This window comes from Talaromyces rugulosus, chromosome I (genome assembly GCF_013368755.1).
Source record: "Talaromyces rugulosus chromosome I, complete sequence".
Lineage (NCBI taxonomy): Eukaryota > Fungi > Ascomycota > Eurotiomycetes > Eurotiales > Trichocomaceae > Talaromyces > Talaromyces rugulosus.
In genome coordinates, this window is record NC_049561.1 from 643,450 (window position 1) to 670,608 (window position 27,159).

The following is a 27,159-nucleotide window of genomic DNA, read 5'->3' on the forward strand; positions in this document are numbered from 1 at the left end:
GATTGCTTTGAGATAGAATTTGTAAAGACTTTAATACTGCTATTCATTGCCTTTGATTCTAATCTCGCCACTCAGTAGCTCAGAGCTGCCTGCCCTGGTTAAATATTAACAACTTCGTCAGCGGGGCCATGTGGCTGTTAGTCAGCAGTTTTGACTCATTCTCTCGCATTTCCGTCGGCGCGTCCGAACTCTGAACCTCCCTTTCGCTTCATCCCCTCCTCACCCTCGTCCCAGCAGACTCCGCTGTTGCCTTTAGACAAAGCTCTCTTTCGCACTATTCTTCCCACTGTTGCCATAGACTGATCCAGCTGCTTTCTGGTCAGTCGCACTTGCTTTCCCCATTTACCGCGCCGAAACGTTTATGCAACCAGAGCCTCTTGTCGTCTCCCAAAATTCTTCCGCAGACGCCAACCCCGCCAACCCTTCTCTTTCTTTCCAGCATGGAAATGACCGTCGTTGTGATGAGCCGGTCTTCGACACCCTCCCGCCTGGAGATGTCGGAGACCGCCGCGTTGTCGACGACGTCGATAGCGCCATCGCTTCGTCCAATTCGACCGGGGACGGTTCCCATGCGTTGTTATTACGACGACTGAACAGCGCTGACTCTGTTGGTTCTGTGCCGATATCTCCTGTCCATTACGGCAGCGAATTTGGTAGTCCGCCGCAGGTCATGCAGTCTGGCTCGGCAGACTCGAAATCAAAGATCTACACTTTCCGCATGAAGCCGCGCCAGTCTCTGGCCGGTCTTCCAAATGGTAAGCGGTGACATGCTCTATAGTTGTTTATTTTCTGGTATTAATGAACCTGTATCACAGAGGTCTTGACGCATATCTTGTCGCATTTGCCTCCAAACTCGCTCAGTGCCATCTCACTCGTGTCTCGCCGATTCCATACCCTAGTGACAACCCCTCATGCCTGGAGAGTTGCGTTCGCGCGGTACTTTCCGGGCTCAGGAAGCATCCAAGAGGACTGTGAGATCGACGCACTGGTATTGGATAAACGGTCTTTTACGCGGCTGACGGCACTGGCATCATGGAGAAGTGAATACATCCTGCGAACACGTCTGCTGCGCTCTCTTGGCAGAGGTAAACCAGCCACACCTTCGTCTCCTGGAAAACACCATCCTCGTGCTGGTGGTGTCCAGTCTGGCTCGCCTGTGGTTACCTACCCATCTAAGCTGCTCTACCCTGTCAGTCACATTGACGCAGTTTTCACCCCCACATCTACAAAGAAACCACCACTGTTTATCCATGGGGCAGCTGAACAAGGCGCCGCCACGTCTAGTGACCCTTCAGCCGGCAAGTCAGGCTCTTGGGGCCTTGCTGCTCACCAACTCTTCCAACACTTTGCCGATTTGTATACTGGTGAGACTGAGTATGGCCTAGGGGCGGGTGACATGGTTGGACTCCCCAATCCCATGGATGTCAGCCAGCTATACGGCATGATTTATGGCGAAGGATGTCCTCAAGGAAGAAGCTATTTTCTTTCTTCTGGCGAACAGCGTGGTCGTTTCCTCACTTTCTCTGAACTTGATTCGGAGCCTGACCGTGGAATTCCTGCCCTCAATATGATTACAACCGCCGTCAGCTCCGTGTGGATTGCCAAATCACCAAATGTGCTAAAAATGACGAATGGCATGATTGGTGTGCTATCTGGCACCTCTTCTGGTATATTGACCGCCTATTCTCTGGGAACGAGCGTTGTCCATGATCATCGGTTTGATCGCGGTCAAATCACGGCCAGATGGGTTCTATGCCCTGGAGTGCCCATTATTTCTATCGCGATTGATGAGAATTTCTCTGTCAAACGCCACTCCAACGGCCGTGCCTGGGCGATAGTGTTGAATGCTCTGGGTGAAGTTTACTACTTGACGGATATCCCAGCCCTGCCCGAGACAACTACACGACGCACCCCTGAAGAGTGTGAAAAGCTTGCCTGGAAAAGTGGCCGTAGTGTTCGCTGGGAAATGATCGAGGCCACTCGCCGCATTGCTCAACCCGATCCATACAACCGAGAGTTAGTCGATGGCAGCTATAGTCCGCGTTCCTCCACCGACTCGATGGGTTTGAGCAAGGATCAAATTGCTGCTGAGACTAAGGAAATTGAAAAGTTTCTTGCCTTTAAGCCAAAGCACTTTCGAAAAGTTTGCGAAGGCTGGGACATGCGACGACAGCTTCAAGTCGACTTTGCAGGCGACGATTTACACGGCGCAGGCGAGCTGCTCGTTGTCGTAAACTGTGGTCTCAACGATGGTCAAACCGCGTCCATCCGACGATACGTTCGCCAACGGGTATCGAATGACCGCCACGTTGCTGTAGAGCATTTTTCAAGATTATCCAGTCCCAAACCAGTGAACTCTTTGTTTGGCGGGCCAAGTACGCCTATGGGCGAAGACTCCAGCACGTCGCGATCCAGAGCTTCGAGCTATGTTGAGAATGATATTTCTACTATATCCAACACTACGTGGAAGATGACAGATTTTGTATTCGACAACCCGAGGTCCCTGCAGGTAACATCAACTACAATTGATGTGTCCACGCTGGCCCAACTGACCGCTGCGGAGGATCCTCTTCTTGGCATGTCTGGGACATCTACTTCGTCGTCTCCCCTTTCTTCTCCTTTGCCTCATATGAGTTCGACTGGCTCTGGGTCTGAAATTCCTGGACAGCGAGCTCGTCTAATGGCCGTCGGAACAAATACGGGCTCTGTATATATGTGGAATATGCGAGCCCCGCTTTCGCGAACTTCAGATGAGATTAACTCGGTTGCTCCTGTGAGAATAATTCGCACCGAGTCTCCTCAGGTCTCATGCCTAGCCCTGACGTCTCTCTATCTCGTACATGGCGGGAATGATGGTCTTGTTCAGGCGTGGGATCCCCTAGCATCTACCACACGACCAATCCGTACTCTCCACTCTAGATTTTCGTCGCGTGCTCGTCGTCGTTTGATCCAGGCGGAAGCGTCCATGCTTGGAATTGGCAACAACTTTTTCGCTGCAGGGGCAATTTGCCTAGATCCCGATCCAACAGTCCTACGTGGCGTGGTTTCTCTCGGGTCCCATGTGCGATTTTGGTCGTACAGCTCGTCTGCAGCTGACGAGTACAAGAGTAATAAGCGCCGCTTGCGACGATCTCACCGGGGAAGTCTCGCATCTGGCGATGGACAACGCTTTAGCAACACTGGTCGCGGCGCTTTGAACGACTTCATTGCAGACGAGCAGCAGGAGATGAAGCGTCAGACTGTCGAGGACCAGAAGCAGAAAGAGCTCCTCAGCCATCGATTCGGGATAGATTTGCTTGGGCCAGACGCGACAGAAGACGAGCTCATGGCATACGCCCGGATGCTGAGCGAGGAGAGTTTGAATAGCGACACGGTCAAACAGCAGAAAGAAGGCGAGACCAGCCTTGTGGCCAGCAGCGTATCTAGCGACACTATTGCAGCTCAAGACAGTTCCTTTCCATCGCGAGAGTTTTCTTCGTCCTCATCTCCAGCACTCGACACCGTTGAAGAGGAGCTCGCACCGGATATTGCCGAGGCAATACGATTAAGCTTGCTTGACGAGGCGTCGAGCGGGGGCGATTATTATCCTTCTCCAAGTAGTTCGATTCCGATCAAATATGCCAAGGGCGCGAGAAGCGGCAGCCGCCGTCTCCATTCGCCAGTCTCGTCCTCACCCGAGGTCGAGGGCAGCAACCGACAGGAGATGGATGACCTCGAGTTTGCCATTCAGCTGAGCTTGGCCGAGGAGCAGAGCCGTGGACAGGCTGCCGCAGAGCAAGAAGAATTTCCGGCACTAATGACTTCGTCGTACGATGGTGCTGACAAGGGGAAAGGCAAGGCGAGGGCTTGGTAGGAGGTTGCACTTTTAATTGCATCCCGATATTGTTTGTGTTCATTGAGCTATACAAGCTTTATAATATTTCGCGTTAGTGACAGTTTAGACAATTGATATTTACATTCCATGATAACACATCCTCTTCTGAATTATTTTTTTCAGGATAATTCTGTTTCTTGCACTGCCCAAGCAATGCAGTCATGCCACTCAACCGGCAACGCTTCACGCACCGCCTCGACCGTCTCCCTGCCCCATCCCTGTAACCAAATGGTCTGTCTCAACCAATACAAAATCACAGCAAAATTCGCTAGAATCGCCAACGCTAGCGGCTCTCCAATACACACCATAGACCAAAACTCATCCGGCGTCGCCACTGCCAGAAAGGACACCCTCACCTGCGCGCGGTCGTACTCCACCGCCAGAGCGAGATTGATCCGCAGCGCCTCGATACAGCACATGTACATTTCCTGCTGCGTGCTGGTCGTGATGGTCTTGGACGTATACTGGCCTAGCTTTATGAGCATATCTTCCATCGCTTGGGGCAGTTTGTAGTGGCTGTCTGGCAGCGGTACGAGCATTCCAGACCAGCGCCCGCGTCGCAGCGCTTCAAAGTCCTTCTTGGCGATGTGCGAGGAGCTTCGGAGTAGGCTGAGTGCTTGGTGGAGTCTAGCGATGCTATTACTATTGCTGGTCAAAAATGGAGGCACACGTTGGATTCCGAACGAGTACAGCGCAACGATGACTGAAAACCCAAAGAGCGAATCTTGGCTTGCGCTGTCGAGGTCGTTGAGATAGGGCCGGAACAGGGCTATTCCGCGGTCGTAGTGCTGGATGGCGAGAATGGTGTAGTGCTGCTTCTGTATACTATCGTTGCTGTCGCATTGTAAGGCTAGATGCAGGGCACTGAGGCCTAGCAGGCCATACAGCAGAAAGTCATATTCAAAAGCAAGCTCCACCACCCAGTCTCGCCAGAGAGAGGCATCTCCGGTCTGCACGCCAAAATCCGTGATGCTCTGGGCTGTATGCTGAGTATAGTGCGTCATCAACTTCAGGCGTTCTCGCTCAATGTCTGTGACGACCGGCGCCAAGGATGTCGCTGATAGGCCGTCCGGATTGGAGTTCGGAGAATCGTTCGGAGTAGTATTGTTATTATTATTGATAGCCGTGGTGGAAGAAGAACTATCGGATTTTAGAACCGCGTTTGTCGTGGTCAACCCGAAGCTATTGTTTTGCAGCGAGTGTGGAGAAAGACTAGTAAAAGTATTTGCCGCACGTACAACGCTGCTTCGGGGAACTGGCGAAAGGCCACGATTCCCCGAGCTGTGATGATTACCACGACTGCTACTAGTCGTGGCAATAGTAGTATTACTGCTGTTTTCCGGCTCTGCAGGATTGGCTGGGATGAAGATCAGGCCGGAGGACTGACTGGCCAGCGAGCAGACGAGTCCGATTCTCTCGCAGCGCCCACAGGTTGGGCTATTCTCATCGCACTGCGGATGTTATTGGGTATTCTCGACAAGACGGGGGAAAAAAAAAAAAAAACCAGGGCAAGCCCTCTCTATACCTTTGTCCGGTTATGCTTGCACTGGGAGCAGCCATGGCGACTTTTCTTGTGGAAGCGTCGCTGAGCCATGGTGTATGCTCTCTCTCGACCAGTCCGTATGGATCGACGAAGACGGCCAATGGCGGGGCCAGACTTTAATCACGGCCAATCGGGCCGATAATAATGACGCGACTCTGGCCAGACGATCGATAGGTCCGAAGCCTCATCGCAGATCACTATCATTAGCACGTATCGTTTACTATGTTGTTGAGTGCTGGTGGTGAGTGGTTGAGTTGCGGCCGGAGGAATGGCGTTCGGGGAATGCCAATAGATGTCCGCGCTAACCCCGTCAGGTTGTGTGCACCGGACGTAGATGCTGGAATGTGCTGTTCTTTGTCCAGTCACAATGGGGCTGCTTTTTGTTGAGCTGCAGCTGTTGCTGTCAGGAGCGTGATTCTCCGAAGCATATAAAGATACAAGCCCTTCCGGCGAGCCCGGTCTGGGTAAGATACCCTGTTACTGTCATTTCTCACGCGTGTTTTTGATACCCTTGGTTCTCTCGTACCTCTATATCTTAAAATGGTCAAGCTAGACGTGGTCCGCAGTGCCAACTCGGCTTTGGTCCAGAGCCAACCCCTGGTCGCCGTCTTTTTCGGAGGCACCGGTGGCATTGGCAGTTACACCCTGCGCGCCCTGGCCACTGCCGAGGCACAGAATGGAGGCAAAGGTGTGCGTGCCTACGTCGTGGGCAGAAAAGCCGAAAGCGCCGAAAGAATCCTGTCCGAATGTCGCGATATCTGCCCTGAGGGCCAGTTCAAGTTCGTCCAGGCCGGGGATCTGTCTCTGATCCAGGTGGTTGACCAAGTCTGTGCCGAGATTCTGGAGTTGGAAGAGAAGGAAGGCCAGGATGCACGCATTGACTATCTGATGCTGTCGCAGGGAGGGTCGATTTTCCTTCCCCGAAAAGGTATTTTTACTTGAACCGTTTGCTTCGGGTTTTTGAATGGATCATCCGTTGACAGGACATTGATGTACAGAAACGAAAGAAGGAATCGACGTTACAATGTCGCTAATGTACTACTCGCGCATGAGAATCATCATGCGTCTGCTGCCCCTGCTGCTCAAATCCAACCTCCCACCGCGAGTGGTCTCGGTCTACGCTGCCGGAATGGAAGCCAAGCTCTTCCCCGAGGATCTCTCGCTGCGCGACCTCAAACACTTCAGCTACAGCCAAGCCCGGTCACACATGGTATACATGCACACTTTGTTTATGGAAGCTCTGGCCGAGCAAAACGCCAGCAAAGTCGGTCTAGTGCACATTTTCCCGGGTCTCGTGCTAGGTCCGGCTTTTAGTAGCCCTGAGCTACCGGCCTGGTTCAGATTTATGTGGCGGTTCGTGTTCGTGCCCCTGTTTGGACGCTTCGTCACTGTCCCGACAGAGGAAAGCGGCGCGAGGATGCTGAGTCTCGCCTCGCCGCGCTATGCACCGCAAGCAGCTACTGATGGCGACATCAAAAAGAGCGAGGAGTTGGCCACGGGCACAAACGGGACACCAGGAAGCGGCGTGTATGCGCTTGACTCGCAGTGCGAATCGTCGATCAAAACCAAGGCGTATGAAAAATTCAACAAGGACGAAATGCGCAAGAAGGTCTATGACCATACAATAAGCGCGTTTGAGGTTGCGGCGCAAGGAGGGGTGTTTACCGAGTAGGCATACTGCATACTACGGAGACATCGATTGATCTGGAGGGTTGCGTTTCAAAGTATTTTCTTTAATGTGTACAACTATACCATTCTTGCATTCCAGAGTCATTGCCTCGGACCTCGATATCCAGTTACTCAATACATTTCTTTCTCAGCATTTGCTCAATTGGGTTCTACTCAGCCACAACGACAGACCGTAAAATTATCCATAAAATTAACTAGTTAGCAGACAACTAAATTTTACTCGACCCACCACAATTACACACAACGAATCACGTTAGAGTACTGAAAGCTTGAAAAAAAAACAAAGCCCCACTATATACAGTCAAATCCCGGGCCCGAGAGTAAGCGCGACGACTTTCGCCACATCTCTTAGCGTACTTAAGTAAATGCCACAATCTCGGCAAATATCCCCGGAAACACCACCCTTCTTAGATTTCTACTGCCTCTAGGGAGAGTATCACAGGACTCGGTCTCCTATTCAGGAAGAAACTTCCACAAGCCTTCCATCCTGTGGGGGCCGTCATCTCGGATTATTGCCGCTGATTGGGCAGAGATTGGACAGATAAGCCCAGCAAGTCATGGCGTGCACAGGTGGGGCTGTTGTGGACCACTCATGGGGCAGTATTAGCGCGATGGATCCCAAAACTGTTATGTCATTGGCCAACGGACCCCAAAACACGCGATTTAAGCTTCTCTCCGACACGCTAAACCTAGTTCAGACGGCAAAGTGGGACATCACAAGCCGGAGCCGCTGCAACACCACGCGCCCGCCTGCCTATCATGCTCTTCCATACCTCACGCTAAAGGCGCAAATTCCTTTTCGCGGGCGTCGAGCCCATGAGCCAGCTGGCTGGGGCAGCTGTCGCGCGGGCCAGAGATCCACTCGCTGCAGCAGGGTTTAGTTTTCCCTTTCTTTTTTCTTGTTTCCTGCGTCTTGCTTCTTTCCTTCTTTCTTCTCTCATCGCCTCGCCACTCTACGAGCCGTCTAATGGACCACGAGACACTCATTGATCTGTTGTCCCAGCGCAAGAGGATTATTCGGTACTTCAAGTGGAGGTGATTTGCCCAACTTCTCCCCAATTCCAATCATGTCGTCCACCACCGAAAACGCCTCGGTCGATAAGACTGCCAAGGCCAAGGGAGCCAATGCCATTGAGCTCCCCGACAAGCGTGTTGTCCAGCTCGACGAGCTCTCTGCGAATGATCGCGCCTTGGCCGAGCAGTTTGGCTACCAGCCGGTAAGCCCCCGTGGTTTACGCCTTTGTTTTGTGCAGGATTCATTTGGATTTCTAGGTGTTTAAACGCGAGTTTGGTTATCTATCGACCTTTTCCTTTGCATTCAGTATTTCCGGTCTGTTTGCAACAATCTCAACTACTTTCTCATATCCCTTGATCGCCGGCGGCTCTGCATCGGTCATTTGGTGCTGGCTCGTCTCCGGTCTAGGCTGTATGTGCATTGCAGCATCCGTGGCCGAACTCGTGTCTGCATACCCAACGAGCGGTGGTCTCTACTTTACAGTTTCACGCCTGGCTCCTGCGCGATGGGTCCCTTCAATTAGCTGGCTGACCGGCTGGATCAACCTGCTGGGCCAAATCGCCGGAGTCGCCTCATCCGAATACGGTTCGGCGCAGATGTTGCTGGCAGCCGTCTCGATGGGCCGTGATTTCAAGTGGACACCAACCACCGGTATGACTGTCGGCGTCATGGCCGCGCTGACCGTCTTCTGCGGAATTCTCAACTCGCTGCCCACTGGCTGGATGGAGAAGATGACTCGCTCATATGTTCTCTTCCATTTGGCTGTCTTGGTGACTTGCTGCATCGCGCTGCTCGCCAAGACCGACAAGAGTATGAGGCACGATGCCTCGTATGTCTTTACACATGTTGAGACTACCTCTGGTTGGACCCCGATTGGCTTTTCCTTTTTGTTCGGCTTCTTGTCCGTGTCGTGGACTATGACCGATTACGATGCGACTGCTCACATTGCCGAGGAGTAACCTAACCCTATCATATTAGTTTTTGACTGCGTGTTAACATAAATTTCAGAATTCAAGACCCCGAAATCAAGGCCCCATGGGCCATCTTCCTTGCCATGGCCGCCGTGTACGTGCTTGGTTGGCTGTTCAACATCGTGCTGTGCTTCACCATGGGGGATCCAAACGCGATCCTCAACTCACCAATGGAACAGCCCGTGGCCCAGATTTTCTACAACAGTCTCGGCAAGTCTGGTGGCATTTTCTACACGGTCTGCGCCTGCATTCTCCTGCAGTTCATCTGCTTGACCGCCACCCAGGCTCTTGCTCGCACTGTCTTTGCGTTTTCCCGTGACCGATTGCTCCCTCTGTCCCACGTGTGGACCAAAATTAGCCCTATCACGGGCACTCCTCTGTACGCCGTCTGGTTCTCTGTCTTTTGGTGCATTGCCATCAACCTGATCGCCCTGGGTAACTATGTCGCTATCGAGGGAGTCTTCAACATCACCGCCATCGCACTCGACTGGTCATACGTCATACCCATCGTATGCAAGCTATGGTTCGGCCAATTCGAGCCGGGCCCCTGGCACATGGGCAAGTTTTCAACGGCCGTCAACTACTGGGCTATCATCTGGACCGCGTTTGTCTCAGTCATCTTCTTCTTCCCAACATCAAGACCGGTGGGCGGGGACACCATGAACTACGCGATTGCCTTTATGGGCCTGATTTTGCTGTGCGCGCTTGTCTACTGGTATATCCGCGGACGCAAGTTCTACGTTGGGCCTCTCAAGGAAACGGTTGTTCAGGGGCAGGGGCTTAATGGAGGGATTCTGGAGTCGACCCCGGTAGAGAGTATTGACAGGGAGCAAGCTGAGAAGATGACCATTTAATTGCGAATCTGATAGATGTACTGTTGTGAGATGTAAAGCTTGTTCAAGTCGGAGTCAATATTTTGGTGAGATAGAAGTATATATGAAGTAGATAGTTGTATGTAGGTCGATCAATGTACATGTAAGTAACCAGCACAATTGCGCCATCGCCTAGTGTCATGGACATAGCCTATGGATTATAGTCTCATAGTACATGCGGTGTACGTGTAGTCCCTGTCAATAAATATGTAGTAAGAGCATAGAGAAATCACGTGACAAATACGGAGTTAGGACAGTCAAAAACCGACAAGTCCGGGGGCTCGGCGCAACTTTGTCCCAGTGATCTGCGACTAGCCTCAATACTGGAAGCTTGATTGATGCAGCTGCTCAACTAGAAAACTGCTACTATATAAGACGGTGCAGCCTTTGTTCTTGTTCTCTTTCTTGCAAGGACATCTGAAATATCTGGACTTTATCAAAACAACACACCCCCGAATTCAAAATGCCGTCGTACAAAAACATCGACCAGTATCTCGCCGAGATCAAGGACGATAGCTCCAAGCTACTAGGCCTGTCTATCGGGTCCCACCAGAATGTGTCGCCAGGAACCAAGATTCCGAAAGCTGGTATATCTCTCATTCTCCCAACACAGACACTAAACTACTAGCTAATAATTCTTACCCAAAAGACGCCCAAAAGCCTCCTACCCTGAAGCTCCCCGCGTCTCTCGCCTCGTCTGAGCAGACCTACATTCTCATCGCCATCGACATCGACGCCCCATTCCCTTCATGGCGCGGTCTGGGCCCTATCCTTCACTGGGTTCAGCCCGGATACAAGCACGACGCCGCCTCTGGTAACCTGACCACCTCGGAGCCCTTTATCACAAACTACATCGGACCTGCTCCTCCTCCCCCCAGCTCGCCCCACCGCTACTGCTTCTTCCTGTACGAGCAACCTGCCTCTCTGGCTGTCAAGGACCTCGCGCCCAAGGACGGCAAGACAGTCGGGAATGTGGCGCGCATGTGGTTTGACTTGGAAAAGTATGAGACCCAGCTCGGCCTCAAGGGCGGTAGTATTGTTGCCGGCAACTTTTTCGTGAGCAATTAAACCGTCGTTGGTATAAATTGATTGGCTGTGTGGGCATGATTGAGTTCTGCAACGAGACATTCCGTGTCTCAGGGAAACCCCCTTGCGTTGATCCTGTCGCGTTTATGATAATGATAGCAACTAATACCTATTTGACTGGCATTTCAATAGAATTTTGCCATGGAATGCGAATGCAACCTGTACCTGAACTGAATATTAAACTTCGTAGTGTCATCTGATTATTGTGTGGGTATATATGCGGACCGGGGGCAAGTACATTGATACACTAAGGACAGCTCCTAAAACTACTCCTCGCACTGTGTCGCGTCAGAGGCCATATGATAACTCCATCAGATCAGGTGCTACAGAGATGATTGCACTACGGACTCCTCTCGCCTCGCTCCTTTTTCTTGCTGTCGCTCTCGCAGCCCCGATAAACACTTCGCAACATGAACCCACGGACATGGTAGGTCAATTCTTTACACAATTACAATACTGGCTTTGTCATTATATTGATTGGCCTTTCAACTAACAAAATATTAAAAAATTCAAGACCGCTGCGAGAACTTCGCTGAACCACCACAGTGAACCCATGCACGCCGCGACCGCAGAGATATACAAGCGCCCCGATGCCGCTTATTCCATTAATGAAACCCCCGAAGCCAGAATAGAAGAATCATCCTCTAGCAAGCTGTGAAACAAGTTTCCTCGAGACGAAAATGAAGTCCAGGGCCTGGGGATTGTGCCCAAGGCTTTGGAGACGATTGCGCCGGTAGTGGAGTATGTAGCGGATACGATGTAATTCGCCGAATACAATTTATAAGTGAAAGGGACTTGGGATTTTCTGCTGCCTTCTTTGTTACCTCATTTTTTTAATACATTTACTATACCCTGCTGTTTAGCTGAAGTGAGTGAAAGGAAATAAGATTGACTGTAGTCAGGTGACGTTCCTACCCTAAATGCCGACGCGAAATTTCTGAAAGCGGTATTTTAGCTAACCTCGTTTACAGTTTTCAAATGGGTATTTATATGAGAAATATTTACATATTTGTAAAATACGCCAATTAGTAATTTAATTCAAGTAGTGAGTGAATAAAAGCTTGTTATAATGACCATATCCCCAAGTCCGACAAAAACTATCCTGAAAGCTTAGACTTTCCTTGAAATAGCTTTCCAAAAATATGAGATGAATTTTAACCTCTTTCTGTGATCGTGCTTTGAAAAATAAAAGTTAGGTATATTTCGGATAAAAGGTTCACTTAGTATTTACCTGTTGTGCGAGCCCCAGCAGTTTGACAGTTGACTCGAAGTCTGGTTTCTCGAAATAGCAGACATCAAACAAGGCTCTTGCGTAGCAAATGATGAGATAGAAACATTTTGAGTGGAGATAGTACCTCCCTCACAATATGACCTTAGCATACTACCAAGAACTGCGGTGGATTGGTTTCTTCCCCCAAGTGCTTCGCTCAATTGACATCCGTTGCTTTCGAGAACGTCAAGAGCGCATGAGACACCCTGGTTTATTTGTTCTTGAGAGGCTCCGGCTGTTCTAGAGCAGGCTGTTTGAAGCGCGTTTTGCGTGTTGCCAGCTCTCAGACTGTGACATCCTGCGCTGACCACTGCAGGCAGTGCTAACAGGGCAATAGAAAAACTGACCATTGTGACAAAGTATGAGTTTGGTAAATTATAGATCAAGTATTTCGGTTGTGATTTCAATTTTGAAGATGATATTGATGGTTTGAAAGAAGCACGGGATAAGGGCGGACTTATAACGGCCTTGTCTTAACTATATTTCAAGGGAAAGAATCATGTGATGTTTTATTTAAACTAGATATCATTTCATTTAGGCTATAGTAAATAGAAAAAAATCAAACCATTTAGCAACCAAATTTGCTAGTATTGATTGAAGTATTTACTTGGCAATTGATTTTTCGGGGATCTGCAAAACGTGATATTGGCATCATTCTTGGATATCAATGAAAGTACGAGATCAACTCCTCCCAGACAGATAAATTATTAAGGGCGGATCCTAAATCACTTAGTAAGATAGCATTAATATGGAATAGCTTTATTAAAAAGAATTAAGTACTATATTATTCTCCAATGGACTATCTCAAAATACCTGCTGCTCAAAAATGGCCTAAGCAACTGAATACCGAAAAGATACTCCGGAAGCGCCGATCAGACTTAAAACGGTACATCAACAGTCATGTAAAAATCAATAATAATCAATATGGACAGAAAGTAGAAACGGCCAAGTGATATTTCAGTTCCATGGTCGTAAATTGTGGATTTCCTAGATTGGAACTATATTTATTTACTTATTTAGAGGCCATATTTTGTTTTTTGTTTTTTGTCTCTGATGGTGCTTTAAATAAAACATAATACAAAAAATCAATATCAGCAAACTGACGGCGAGGAGGCACCAAAACCATGACGTTTGGTGTTGCATTGTTTTGGCTCGGGGCCAGCCACACAGCTGGATCAGTATCATTATGTCTTGCCCCCGGTTCGACTACTCGACAGTATCTAGGGTACTGTGCCGAAGCTATCATCATCTATTCTTTGTTAAACCAGACTTATTATACTCATGTTGAATGGATCAACAGCTACATGGGCTGGTACCAAGCGGGCCTTCTATTCCATTTCAATTTCTTATTGAATATTGCAAAATATCAGCCATATTCCGAACAGAGTCGTTGGGATCGCGTCAAGCAGGCATTGTACCAAATGTGGAATCCCAGGGGAATCAACACAGATTGGCCACATCGCAACAAGTCGAGGGAAGGGAAGCAAACCCCTAGTCACAAAAAACTATTCGTCCTCCAGAGACTGCTTGGTGCAGTATTTTCGCTATTGATCCTGTATGCGTGGAATGAGGGGGCCAATGCGCCGAAATTCTTCGTGTTAGAAGATTTGAGTCCAGAGAAACAACACCTTCTTCCACGGCTACGAGAAGTCACCTGGAAAGAATTACAAGCTAGGATTGTCTTGACTGCCATATGTCAAGCTCATGACTACTCATTTGTTACCTGGCTGCATTCGGTTTTTTCTGTGTTCGGAGTCATGGTTTTTGGACACGATCCAGAAACTTGGCCACCTCTTTTTGGGGACATAAAAGAAGCCTATACCGTCAAAAGAGCCTGGACGTGAGTAATGTGAATTGAACAAAGAGATATGTGTGAACTGCTGTTCTTGCAGCTGACGAGTGTATTACAATACAGGTGCTTTTGGCATGACCTTTTTTATAACTCTATTCGGTCACATGCCTCAATGGTTGTTCACTCGTTTTTTCAAATACACAAAACTTCGAATCTTGGTCAACTTCTCCAGACGGCAATAGCATTCCAAATCTCTGCATTGATACATATCCTTGCGGCCCCATACCCCTATCTTGCTACTCCCGTGTTTATTAAGTGGGCCGCTAAGTTTTCGGCTTTCCTTTTATTTGAGAAAATGGTATATTCTGCGGCAAAGAATATAATAACCCAATTTAATAAGCTAAATAGTGGTCTGACTAGGTGCACTGGATACCTCTGGGTCATCTTTGCGTTTACCTGGTTAATACCGGGAGAAATATATCAGATAATGTGGATGTATTGGATATAATTAGAAATAATGTACAGTGAACAAGGATCGACCAAAAAATGATGCCTATATTACATGTAGCTACATGTATAGACAAAAAGAACAATCAAAACGAATGGCCCAGGGGATAGTCGGTTTAATACAGGCCCGACCTATTTTTAGCCGATCTAACATTTAGAAAATATTTGGTTACATCGGCTCATATGTGGAAAGTATAAGCTTCAGGGCCAATAAACTTTGATCCAAATATTTTACCACAGTAATAATATAACACTGCGTGTGAAATATAAGCAATATAAAAAACAGTTTAACCTGGTAATTATCAAGAGCAAACATGCCGAGAATGACTGCCGAAGCGATCATTAATATATCCAGGATCATCAGACTCCCAAATTCTGGTCTAGAATCAAGTTTCTATATGATTTCCCCGTGGGGTAATTCGTTAGAGCCCAAAAATTGTCCACTACTCTTAATAATACATGAACTTAAGGTATTCGAGATTACCTCGTGACTTGTTGCATACTGAAGCGACAAATAGGGAAAGCATATGTTCTTTTCAATTTCCCGCCTTTCAAATGTTATATGCGGGGAAGCATGCAGATCAATACCGATCATGGCCCGCCCCGATATTGTTTCTTATGACATTAGGCGGTAAACAGGGCCATGCTCGCCAATAATAATAAAAACAATAATGAAGTAATGTAGGTCCCTGCCTCTGCCTGTTCTTGGTTTGTTGCTTCTGTACCTGTACCGGTTGTCAACCAGGGGCGAAATTTAATAATGGTCTGCCAAGATCATGATGACAACTTCTTTGGCTACGTTACCTCCGCATTTTCGGGAGATATACAACCGAGTGCTAAACTGAAGCTATTATGTGAACTAGTGAACGCAACATGCAGTTCTCGTATTTAGCTAGAGTACATAAATAGCCTATATTTCCTCTGAGCTGATCGGCATTTCTATTCCTAACTACAGTGATATAGTTTTTTTTTTCGGCCGTGAACACAGAATGTGGGTGACCGGAAGCAAGTCAGCCTTGTTGCTGGGGCTTGCTTGTAGCAGCGCTGTAGCTCAAGACGTCATCACCACTGATTCCTATTTCTATGGAGATTCCCCCCCAGTTTATCCCTCCCGTACGTTGTCACATTCGGGTTTCAGATCATTCTGTTAAAATTCCAATCACTAATATATTGTACAGCTAGTGGAAATGGGGCCGGGGACTGGTCTTCAGCATACCAAAAAGCGGAAGATTTTGTATCGCAATTAACACAAGAAGAAAAAGTCAGTCTCACGACTGGAGTGACCGCGAACAATGGGTGTTCCGGACATATCCAGGCAATTTCACGCCTTGACTTCCCAGGCATGTGTCTTGCCGATGCTGGAAATGGAGTGGTAAATGATTTTCTCTTTATGGCTGAGTCTATCTGGCTAATCGCATCAAACTATAGAGAGGCACGGACTACGTAAATAGTTGGGCTAGTGGTGTTCATGTGGGTGCAAGGTAGGCCTTTCGCGTTCCAATCTTTTATGGTGCCCAATATCCAGTATCTTACATTACATAGCTGGAACCGGGACCTCGCTCTCCAACGAGGAAAGTACCTAGGCACTGAGTTTCGTGCCAAAGGAGTCAATGCTATGTTAGGACCTGTTGTCGGCCCCACCGGTCGTGTAGCTACCAGTGGTCGTAATTGGGAAGGATTCTCCTCTGACCCATATTTAACTGGTGCCTTGGCTTTCCAGACCGTCCAAGGCGTTCAATCAGAGGGTGTCGTGGCTTGCACGAAGGTAAGCTTATATACATACCTTTCCTACCAGTAGTATGGCTGATATATTATTTTTACATATAGCACTACATCGGAAACGAACAGGAAACAAATCGTAACCCCAAAGCCAATGATCAGGGACAAACCGTGGAATCTGTTTCATCTAATATTGACGACAAGACGCTTCACGAGCAGTATTTGTGGCCTTTTCAGGATGCAGTACTTGCCGGGTCTGCATCTATCATGTGCGCTTACAATCGAGTCAATAACTCCTACAGCTGCCAGAATAGCAAATTGCTCAACGGCCTACTAAAAACCGAACTTGGATTCCAGGGTAAAGTACACCTTCGCCTGAAACGCCGTATCTAAAGTGTCTAATACGGATAATAGGTTATGTAGTGACCGACTGGGGTGCCCAGCATGGTGGAATCGCTGCTGCAAACGCTGGGTTGGATGTTGTCATGCCTGATTCGAGCTTATGGGGCTCTAATCTCACTGATGCGATCGCAAATGGGACCATGGAAGCATCACGACTTGATGACATGATTACGAGGTAAGTGGGACTTGTTATTGGATATTTTTGTGCCGTTTTGGAATACTAACCTGTTAATTAGACTCATGGCATCTTGGTATTACCTTGATCAAGCTTCTACAATTCCATCACCGGGAGTTGGTATGCCTGTCGATAGCAGAGCGCCACATCAAACAGTTGTTGCCAGAAATTCCTCCGAAAATCTAATTCTTTTGCAAGCGGCAATTGAAGGACATGTTCTGGTAAAGAATGAGAACAATACACTTCCCCTGAAGGCTCCCAAATTGCTATCCATTTTCGGATACGATGCGAACGGTGATGGCCAATCATCTGAGCAGCTCATATTCGATGCATCTACAGTTGCATATCTCAACGAAACGTTGTATGTAGGCGGTGGATCTGGCGCTAATTCCCCAGCCTATCTCGACACTCCCTTTGCTGCCATGCAGCGACAAGCTTACAAAGATGGAACTTCGCTTCTATGGGATTTCTCCTCACAGAATCCTACAATAAACGCCAACAGTGATGCATGCCTAGTCTTTGTCAATGCTTATGCCAGTGAAGGCTGGGATCGCCCAGGCCTTTCGGACGACTACAGTGACACGTTAATCACTAATGTCGCCAATACCTGCAAGAACACAATTGTCGTCATACACAATGCGGGTATTCGTTTAGTGGGCAACTGGATTGACAATGATAATATCAAAGCTGTCATATTTGCCCACCTACCTGGCCAGGATGTAGGCGGCCCTCTGGTTGACATTCTTTATGGCAAGGTAAACCCGTCTGGAAAACTACCATATACCGTGGCAAAGAACGAGAGCGACTACGGTTCTCTTCTCTCGCCATCTCAGCCCGAAGGACAATTTGCGATCTTCCCACAATCGGACTTCACCGAGGGTGTCTATGTTGATTACAAGTACTTTGATAACAACACCATAACCCCGCAGTATCCTTTCGGGTATGGCCTATCGTACACCACTTTCAACTATTCTGATCTGAGTGTGTCAACATCAAATGAAAGTTACTCCGCATATCCAGCAAATGCTACCATCGTTCCAGGAGGAAACCCACACTTATTCGATAATTTGGCTACGGTTTCTGTCACTGTACAAAACACTGGAAGTGTGTATGGCCAAGAAGTTGCTCAGCTTTACCTCGGAATTCCAAATGGGCCAGTTCGTCAGCTACGTGGGTTTGAAAAGGTATCCATTGACCCAAGTCAGACAAAAACTGCTCAGTTCAACTTGACGAGACGCGATCTGAGTGTATGGGACACGACGGCGCAGCAGTGGCTCTTGCAAGAAGGCACTTATAATGTGTATGTTGGAAGCTCGAGCCGAGATCTTCCACTGACTTCTACATTGAGCTTCTAAGACCTGCTCATGCTATATGCTCAGCACAGTGTTGCTTCACTTATTGTTTGTAAATGTTAAACTGTAACTTAGGTGTGAGGTCTCTTGGATAACCAAGATGAACTGAAACGAATCTGATATTCCAAATTAAAATTATTAATTCTCTCTTTTATGCTTTTGGTATGAATCAATAATGGCCATGTGCAGTACACACACAGAGAGAGAGGGAACCGGCTGGGAAATGATATCTTTTCCGCCGCGGCCTCGTCTCTTATCCATCCAATTATTATGGCATAGACTCTTCGCTCGAAGACTTCTTTCGCCTTCCTTCGAGCATCTTCACTCCTCTAATATTTCTTATGCCTAAGCCCCATGCAAATACAAATGATGGTATCGCAAGAGCAATTCTAAGATACATAACCTTATTGATCGCATAGGATAAGATAGCAAAAACAATTGCCCGAGAATGACTGGGAGGGTATGCACCCAATCCATCATTAATAATACATAGTACAATATTGTTACAGTAAGGCGTGTAGATTTCTTTTGTAACAATATCGCTGGCGTCCCAAACAAAGTTTTTATGAAAAGCCAAAAGATCAATGCAACTTTAAGGTCCGAATAAAATCCATGTAGAGTTTAGTTACAATTTATCGACTGCCATAACATTGTTTTGGTTTACATGCTTAGTGTTTTTCTGAACTTAAATAGCTGTTCGGCGTTCAACGTCAGTTTTTCATTCTTATGACTTGTTTGAAACCAAAATACCCTGTAGATACTCTCCAAGAATCCATTTAAGGAAGGCCTTTTCGGAGAGTCCTTGTTTTCAATGCAAATAAAACTAATAATGGAAGTTTACCTGGGGATAATACCTTTTCCGCCGCCTGTGTTCACACGTGTACAATTTCTTGGCACCCCCTTTCAAGGCGCGAACCAAATCGCCAGGGGGATGGTCTCCACCAAATAATGAAGAATATTTATCCCTGCGCCTCAAATTAGAATAAGGTCCTGATGACTCTGATCACTAAGGTGGACCCCTGGCGTCTTTTGTTTTTGAGGCCTGGGTGATGCCGAAGACAGATGAAACTTTCGCTGTGTTTCAATTAGGACTATTCGTGTTATTGGGTATACTCTAAGTATGATTATCAATCTCTGCGCTTCAAATTCCTTATTGATGGCTAACAAAAAGTCTTGGTTGTTCGGCGTATTAGGGTTATTTAGGATTAAACCTGTGCGTCAACTGATCGACAGAAAAATGCTAAGAACTACGTAACACTACTCAGTAGAATGGCAAATTATTAAAGTACTGAGCTTATAAAAAAAGCGGAGAATTCATGAACACGCAATCATAGGCACGATTTAATTTAATTCTGCAATTATCGTTTTATGGGCCTCGGTGATCAGTTACCAGGCGCTGGGTGGCCAATGAAAACAGCTTGTTGATTTCCATTTTTAGTTATCTCCTCCGTTGGCACTGCAGCTCTTCCTGGTTCAACTACCCAGTCCCTTTTTCAGTTTGTAGCTATCCAAACGGTTACGTACTACTGATATTAAAACTTTGATGGCCGCGCAAAGATGTGAAAATGTGGAGATTTTAGTCCCGTTGTCCTGTTTCAAGAAAAGGACGTCAACGTCAGCTACATATGTACCACTCGGGGATTATCGACATGATAGTCTAAACTCAGTGGTCGACTGGTGATGGTATTTATATAAATAAATCGGCCTTTCTTTCAAATTTTGTTTCGAACTCAATCAGATCAATACACTCGTTAACGCTCATTTTACTGAAGAAAAATGCATACTTATAAAATTGCAACTGTGGCTGCATTGGGTGCTGCCGCAGTCACCACGGCATCTTCTCTTGCTGATTTATGCACAGTATCCAATGTTCAATCTGCTCTGCCCTCAAATGGCACCCTGCTCGGTATCAACCTGCTCCCATCTACCGTTACGGCGAGTGCCCTCTATAATCAAAGCTCCGGCACGGGCAGCTCCGGAACATATAACTATTGCAATGTAACAGTTTCTTACACTCACACTGGCAAGGGTGATGCAGTTGTTCTCAAATATGCTTTCCCTAGCCCATCAGACTTTGAGAACCGTTTTTACGTCGCTGGTGGGGGAGGGTTCTCACTCTCCACAGATGCTACTGGCGGTCTTGAATACGGCGCTGCAGGAGGTGCCACAGATGCAGGCTATGATGCCTTTGAGACTAGCTACGACGACGTGGTTCTCTACGGAAACGGCTCTTTGAACTGGGACGCCACCTACATGTTTTCATATCAAGCACTGGGTGAGATGACCAAGGTTGGCAAGGAGATTTCAAAAGGGTTCTACGGCCTTTCGAGTGATGAAAAAATCTATACATATTTTGAAGGTTGCTCTGATGGTGGTCGTGAAGGGATGAGCCAGGTGCAGCGCTGGGGTGAGGAATACGATGGTGTGATTGCAGGTGCCCCGGCGTTTCGTTTTGCGCAGCAGCAAGTGACCCATGTCTTCCCTGCTACTGTTGAGAAAACTCAAGGATATTATCCTCCGCCGTGCGAGTTGCAAAAGATTGTAAATGCGACAATTGCTGCGTGTGATCCGTTGGATGGAAGAACAGACGGAGTTGTCTCTCGTAGCGATCTATGCAAGCTCAACTTCAATCTGAGCTCAATTATCGGAGAGCACTACTACTGTGCAGCCGAGACTAGCTCGTCTCTCGGTTTTGGCTTCAGCAAACGTCAAGCAGCAGGAAGCACAACTAGCTACCAACCCGCCCAGAACGGAACCGTCACTGCCCAGGGGGTTGCTATCGCCCAAGCCGTCTATGATGGCCTTCACAACTCTGCTGGGGAGCGCGCATATCTATCCTGGCAGATTGCAGCTTCATTGGATGATGCAGACACAGAGTATAACAATGATACCGAATCCTGGGGGCTCGAAATCCCTTCTACCGGAGGAGAATACGTTACAAAATTTGTGGAGTTGCTCGATCTCGATAATTTATCTAACCTTGACAATGTCACATATGACACGCTAGTTGACTGGATGAACACCGCAATAGTCAGGTATCTGGACAGTCTCCAAACCACATTGCCCGACCTGACTCCGTTCCAATCAACCGGTGGGAAACTATTACACTATCACGGAGAATCTGATCCGAGTATCCCCACGGCATCATCGGTGCACTACTGGCAATCGGTGCGATCGATCATGTACAACGACCTTACGGATGAAGAAAGCCTAGCTGCGCTCGAGGATTGGTATCAGTTCTATCTCATTCCCGGCGCAGCCCACTGTGGAACAAACACTCTTCAGCCTGGACCGTACCCGGAAAACAATATGAACATAATGATCGACTGGGTTGAGAACGGAGTAAAGCCAACTCGTCTAAATACGACAGTTTCGTCCGGCCAGTATGAGGGGGAGACGCAGATGCTGTGCCAATGGCCGACTCGTCCACTTTGGCATGGGAACAGCTCGAATTTCGAATGTGTGAATGATCAGAAGTCTTACGACAGCTGGATGTATACTTTCCCAGCTTTCAAGCTCCCTGTTTACTAAGTTGAATCTTCGGTTTTCTTGTTTGTGCTTTCATTATATTTCTTCTTAACTTGAAACATGAGAAATCCTTTAGACACTTTTTCACGCGTACATTCTTGGAAATCCAAATAAATTGCTTACATATGTACATGTAGTGCTGAAATTAGAAATATAGAAAAATCACTATGGAATTAAAACAAGTCTCTTCGTCTGTGTTTTCTCTGAATCCCATGCAGCTTTCACATCAGCCAAGGGAGCTGTTACAACATCAGAAAACTTGTCCATCTTCGTAAGTGCCGTCACGAGCCCATTTATCTCACGGTTTAGGTCTTGTCGGCTCCAACTACCGAACCCAGAAGCCATAATCTGGATGGGTCTAGTGTTGATCAGCCGAATCGGAAGGTCTACTTTCTCGTAGCCTGAAAGACCACCGACGTAGACATACTGCAAATTTTCACCCTCTGGAATTTGAGCGGATTTCATCACGCCGATAGACGCTGGTCCTCCCACATAGTCAATCACAATGTGGACGGGCCCGAGGCTAGAAGGGAGAGAGAACGCCTCAGGGGTCTCGTCTTTGCTCATAACAATACGCTCATCGAGGCCCTGAACTGTTGCAAGTGTCTGCTCACTTCGCGATATTCCGATGACACGTGCGGCACCGAGTGAGCGAGCAATAAACGCCGCAGCGCGACCGCTCGCACTTGTCGCACCGACGATGACCACAGTACGGCCTTCGCATCCCCCGATAGCACGGCATTTCAACGCCATCCAGCTACTCGCAGCAGGATTAGCCACGGCAGCGATGGTCACCGGGTTGACACCATTATCGAGTTTGACGAGGTTTTTCCGTTCGACATTAGCTCGCTCGGCAAAGAGAGATGTATCGAGACTGTTGACAAAGTATAGATCTCCCGTGGCCTCGTCGAGACCAACGCCGTCAGTGCTAGGGTCAAAAGGAAGCGGCTCATTTAAAGCACTGGGGTGTTTTCCTGCTGCTCGACCTCGAACAACTCGCGAAACTCCCACAGCAACCACTTTGATTTGTAGTTGGGTCGGGGTTGGGGTTGGAAGATCTGGGACTGAGATGTATTCTGGCGGCGAACCCCACGAAGTAACGCAAGCTGCTTTCATGTTGAGTGTAGTTGAAGTGTGAAACCTGGCTATTCTTTGGTTCCTAATTTGAGAGGCTGGGGATTTTGACGATTTTTCGAAGATATCTCTAGGGCTTGGTTTGGAAAGAAAGTTTCTCAAGTAGCGAAGACGAAGCGCCATGGTGAAGTACGACTCTGATGTGATTGCGATGATGTCTTTATATAAGATATTAAAATACTTCTGCCTATGAACACACTTCTTTTTATATCAATGCTACTTGATAACTCGGGGGTCTTCGGTCCCCCACTGTCCGACGCCTCGGACAAGCCGTAATTTATTGTCCGAGGTGTGGTAATATTACTTGTCAATACCAGTTAACCACCAAGATGCCACGATTTATGCCTAAAATAATTCAAACTTTCTTTGCTCCTTTAATATAAAATCCGTCTTTTTCTGTTTTAAAATGAGACGAGGAAAGGAAGCGCGACCCCTTAATAATTTATAACCAGTGAGCTACCTGAAAATCAACCAATGTGGCTTTTTAGAACAAAAAGTAATAACACGGTTCGAATTTCAAGAGCGAGAATTCAACAACAGGACAAAAAGCATGCAATATCAGGCAAGAAAGTGTACAGGCAACGGGTTTCAGTAGAGATATAATATAATATCATCAATTGGTGCTTTGATGAATATGTGACCTTCACAAACAATGAAGAATTAGGTGCTTTCGGATGATACATTTACTGCCATAACTCTTTTAGTCATGTCACCAATGTCCTGACTAGTCTTTTGATTCTTTGACAGTTTGTATCCCTCGATCCATGGAATGCGCTCGTCCTCTGTTTTACAATTAGCACGTTGAATCACAGCAGCCAGCACCAATTTCAAAACTTACCAAAGAAGGCTTTGATCCAAGGCTTTGGCACAGCGCCTGCCTTTTCATCCCACAAGGTAAGCAAGTAGAGCGCTGTTGTCCCAGGGCTGCCGACCATTTGGTTGGCAGAGGCATTAAAGGTTGGGTTGACTCTCTTCGCGTCCGCCACGCGTGCAGCGCGGGCCTTGGCCGCTGTCTCGACAGTAACGTACTGCTCCACCCCAATCTCCCCAAAATCATAAAGACCTAGTCTCTCAGCCACGGTCATCCAGATAGCGTGGTCGAAATGCAGGTCGTCTCCGAAGTAGAAGTCGTTTCTGGACAGCGAACCATCGATTTCGATCTCGTCGTGCGCTGCCAGGTCAGAAAGATCAAAAGTCGAGCTGTTTCCGGTGGTCGTGAGTTTGAAGTCCACTGCTTGTTGGAAAGCCGTATCAAAAGACGTGCGTTCGAAGTTGTAGGCGGCGCTGATGCCGTATCGGACTGCTTCTAGATCGATGTTCTTCCCTGTACGAGGGAGATAGCCGTGGTTCGCCAGGACATTGAGGCCCGGGCACGGGGATCGACCTGTAAACCTAGTTAATTGTTTCCTTGCAAGACAGTCGAGATGCTAAGACTGACTATCTTCTGGCAGTGGTGGGTGCCAGTCATGGCCTTCCGGACGCCAGGCCCTTGCGGCAAGGCCGAAGAGAGATATTTCGGCGAACAAAGTAGACTTCATGGTTTTTTCGGCTTCGTAATTGTGGTATTTGTTTTGAGTGATGAGTTGAATATTCGATTTAGGTACTCCAGGACCAGGGGTATTTATACATCCAAGGGCGTGACGGTCAAAGTAGACTAAGAGCGTATTCTCCCCGTAACTAAGCCCCAGAGCGTAATCGGCTCCCGGCAACCCACCAAAGCGTATTCAGCCCTATAGAAATAAGAACGACACGGTGGACTCTATACGCCATTTATGCAACGCATTAAATTAGCACATTGGGCTACAGTTTAAAATTTGTGACCGCATGGCTGAGGCGCAGCACTAGGTCTGTCACTTTGTGGAAATTTCTACTTGGGCCCTTGAAAAGAATTCCAAATCGTTGTAGGTGATTTGCTTACTTTCAATTACTTGGTTTGGATTTCAAAGCAACGTATTCCCTCCTTTTGAGTATACGCGACTCTTCATAATTTGCGTGTCGTATAATGTGCCGATAGCGTAACCACCGTAACGATGCCCATTTCAATCAATGACACGGAAAATATTGTAGTAAGCATCAAACCAAAAGGTCTGGAAGATAAGGTAAGAAAATGCTTAAAAACCGAATCTTCCCCTCGAGATATCATATGGAAAATCCTCAGTCTGCTTGATTCCTACAGTCAACCATATCAAATTTTTATAGCATGCATTCCCATTTCGGCGTCTTTTTGCCCATAGCCCTCCTCGGGGCCGGGGCGTCCATTGTTGCTGGCATCTCATCCAGTTCGACATGCGGAGCCTTGTGTCTGGAGAATGTGCACAAAGGTTCTTCATGGGAGATGGACCAACACGCCTCGCGCGACTTCTCGTTTTACGAACCACCTTCCAACTTTTCTTCCAAGCTCCCTCCTGGGAGTCTCCTCACCGTTGAGCCCGTCACTGATCTGTCGGAGTACAGCATTCCTAGTGGCCTTTCCATGTCTCGCATAATATACACCACGAATGACTTGAATGGTACTACTCTTCCGGCTTCAGCGTATATCCTCTGGCCGTACGCACCGCTTGAGACTCCCGAGCAACAAAAACAAGGATATCCAATGGTAGCATGGGCTCATGGCACTTCTGGTGTGCTGAGAGGGTGCGCGCCAAGTAACTATCGCAACCTGCAGTACCACTTCATGGCTCCGTTCCTTCTCGCTCTACAGGGAATGGCTGTTGTGGCGCCCGACTACGCCGGACTCGGTATCAGAACTTTGCCCAATGGACAGGAAATTGGTCACCCATGGCTTACCGGACCGGCACAAGCCAACGATCTCTCCAACGCCATCATTGCTGCTCGCAAAGCTTTCCCCAGTCTTTTGACCGCGAATGGCCCATTTGTCGCCATGGGCCACTCCCAAGGTGGTGGAGCAGCTTGGTCATTTGCGGAAAAGCAAGTCAAGGAGCCAATCTCTGGATACAAAGGCGCCGTTGCCATTGCACCTCCCACACGGACCATTGACCATCTGAAAGACGCCTTTGGCAACGTCACACAAACCTGGGCTCAACTTATTATCGCTGGACAGCCAAAGCTTATAGCTGCAGTAACTGCCGTTTTCCCCTCGTATAACTATACGGGGTTGACGTCTGTATCCTATGATAGATGGTTTAATGTCCTGGAGCCTTTGGACGGGTGCCTACCGACAGACAGTCTCGCCTTCACGAATGTAACCACTGACGAGCTAGCGGTTGCTAACTGGTACGATGCTCCTGAAGTCCAGGAATATGCGAGATTGTCAGAAAGCGGGCGGAAGAAGTTTAAGGGTCCACTACTGGTCATCTCTGGGGAGGCAGACATTGTGGTTCCCCACGACACAGTTGAGCCTGCGGTCGACGATACTTGCAGCATGCTGACTCATGAGCACTGGGACGAGTCACTGGAGTTTGTCAGCTACTCGGCTATGGACCACTTTCCTTCCATTCAAGCGAGTCAGATTAAGTGGCTAGCATGGATTAAAGACCGGTTATCCGGCGTTCCGGCGTCGAAATCCGGATGCGTCAAGAGCTTGGTGAATGGATTTCGCACGGACGACACTTTCCAGAGTGCGGAACCCAACTTCCTTGAGGGTTGGGCTAGTACTGACGAGAGCTGGAAATACTCGCTCTAATGATGGGGATGCGGCCAGGAAGTGAGCAAGATAGGTATGCTGTGAAGAGACAAGCAACAAGGAAACGAGCGATACCTGCGATGTCTATACGTGGACCTTAGAATAAATTACTGGCTACAGATGATAGAGAATAAGATGAATTTCATAGCGTTTTGAGGATGAATCTTGGACAATATTTTTAATTGGTCCTGGCTCAGCAGCGTCATTACCACCTCTTAGAGGCTTTTTTGTCGATACTGAGAGAAGATACTCGTCTCTTCACCGCCTGTTTCCAAAATCTAGATGTTCCCTAAGCTCTAAATCTCACCTGCAGGTTTATGTGAGAGAAACGCGGCTTCTAGAACAAACTAGTTTTGCCTCCAGGTACCAACAAATAAATGATCCCTACCATATACGGGGTACGGAGAACGGAGAATGGACTGTGTGGAGTACACCTGAATGAAAGCTGAACTATATAAGGTCGTGTGTTCGTTCGCTGCCGAATACGCACCTGCATTACAACTAATTAGGCTCAGCTGACAGCTGAACGTAGTCAAGTCAGCGCTAAGCCTGGTCTCGAAAATTTGTCACAAGGTTATAGCTATTTA

General features: G+C 47.8%; 10 protein-coding genes across 10 annotated transcripts; 7 read left to right on the forward strand and 3 right to left on the reverse strand.

The window, feature by feature from the left end:
- Positions 1-361: 361 nt before the first annotated feature.
- TRUGW13939_00194 (uncharacterized protein) lies at positions 362-3,853 on the forward strand (the record flags this gene model as incomplete). Its single annotated transcript, XM_035483406.1, has 2 exons — positions 362-755; positions 816-3,853. 2 exons carry the CDS (start codon positions 362-364, stop codon positions 3,851-3,853), a joined length of 3,432 nt encoding a protein of 1,143 aa, XP_035339299.1.
- Positions 3,854-3,993: 140 nt separating this feature from the next.
- TRUGW13939_00195 (uncharacterized protein) lies at positions 3,994-5,468 on the reverse strand (the record flags this gene model as incomplete). The annotated part of the gene is made up of 2 exons (XM_035483407.1): positions 3,994-5,325; positions 5,400-5,468. 2 exons carry the CDS (start codon positions 5,466-5,468, stop codon positions 3,994-3,996), a joined length of 1,401 nt encoding a protein of 466 aa, XP_035339300.1.
- A 489-nt stretch (positions 5,469-5,957) lies between these two features.
- On the forward strand, positions 5,958-7,089 carry TRUGW13939_00196 (uncharacterized protein; the record flags this gene model as incomplete). The annotated part of the gene is made up of 2 exons (XM_035483408.1): positions 5,958-6,345; positions 6,416-7,089. The coding sequence occupies 2 exons, from the start codon at positions 5,958-5,960 to the stop codon at positions 7,087-7,089; spliced, it is 1,062 nt and encodes a 353-aa protein (XP_035339301.1).
- A 1,084-nt stretch (positions 7,090-8,173) lies between these two features.
- On the forward strand, positions 8,174-9,946 carry TRUGW13939_00197 (uncharacterized protein; the record flags this gene model as incomplete). The annotated part of the gene is made up of 3 exons (XM_035483409.1): positions 8,174-8,323; positions 8,379-9,076; positions 9,130-9,946. 3 exons carry the CDS (start codon positions 8,174-8,176, stop codon positions 9,944-9,946), a joined length of 1,665 nt encoding a protein of 554 aa, XP_035339302.1.
- Positions 9,947-10,427: 481 nt separating this feature from the next.
- Positions 10,428-11,032, forward strand: TRUGW13939_00198 (uncharacterized protein; the record flags this gene model as incomplete). The annotated part of the gene is made up of 2 exons (XM_035483410.1): positions 10,428-10,551; positions 10,614-11,032. The coding sequence occupies 2 exons, from the start codon at positions 10,428-10,430 to the stop codon at positions 11,030-11,032; spliced, it is 543 nt and encodes a 180-aa protein (XP_035339303.1).
- Positions 11,033-15,608: 4,576 nt separating this feature from the next.
- Positions 15,609-18,270, forward strand: TRUGW13939_00199 (uncharacterized protein; the record flags this gene model as incomplete). The annotated part of the gene is made up of 7 exons (XM_035483411.1): positions 15,609-15,732; positions 15,798-15,991; positions 16,048-16,100; positions 16,162-16,384; positions 16,447-16,696; positions 16,753-16,915; positions 16,977-18,270. 7 exons carry the CDS (start codon positions 15,609-15,611, stop codon positions 18,268-18,270), a joined length of 2,301 nt encoding a protein of 766 aa, XP_035339304.1.
- Positions 18,271-20,043: 1,773 nt separating this feature from the next.
- On the forward strand, positions 20,044-21,798 carry TRUGW13939_00200 (uncharacterized protein; the record flags this gene model as incomplete). Its single annotated transcript, XM_035483412.1, has 1 exon — positions 20,044-21,798. One exon carries the CDS (start codon positions 20,044-20,046, stop codon positions 21,796-21,798), a length of 1,755 nt encoding a protein of 584 aa, XP_035339305.1.
- Positions 21,799-21,960: 162 nt separating this feature from the next.
- On the reverse strand, positions 21,961-22,911 carry TRUGW13939_00201 (uncharacterized protein; the record flags this gene model as incomplete). The annotated part of the gene is made up of 1 exon (XM_035483413.1): positions 21,961-22,911. The coding sequence occupies one exon, from the start codon at positions 22,909-22,911 to the stop codon at positions 21,961-21,963; it is 951 nt and encodes a 316-aa protein (XP_035339306.1).
- Positions 22,912-23,589: 678 nt separating this feature from the next.
- TRUGW13939_00202 (uncharacterized protein) lies at positions 23,590-24,467 on the reverse strand (the record flags this gene model as incomplete). The annotated part of the gene is made up of 3 exons (XM_035483414.1): positions 23,590-23,711; positions 23,768-24,313; positions 24,368-24,467. 3 exons carry the CDS (start codon positions 24,465-24,467, stop codon positions 23,590-23,592), a joined length of 768 nt encoding a protein of 255 aa, XP_035339307.1.
- Positions 24,468-25,129: 662 nt separating this feature from the next.
- TRUGW13939_00203 (uncharacterized protein) lies at positions 25,130-26,572 on the forward strand (the record flags this gene model as incomplete). Its single annotated transcript, XM_035483415.1, has 1 exon — positions 25,130-26,572. The coding sequence occupies one exon, from the start codon at positions 25,130-25,132 to the stop codon at positions 26,570-26,572; it is 1,443 nt and encodes a 480-aa protein (XP_035339308.1).
- Between the last annotated feature and the right edge of the window lie 587 nt (positions 26,573-27,159).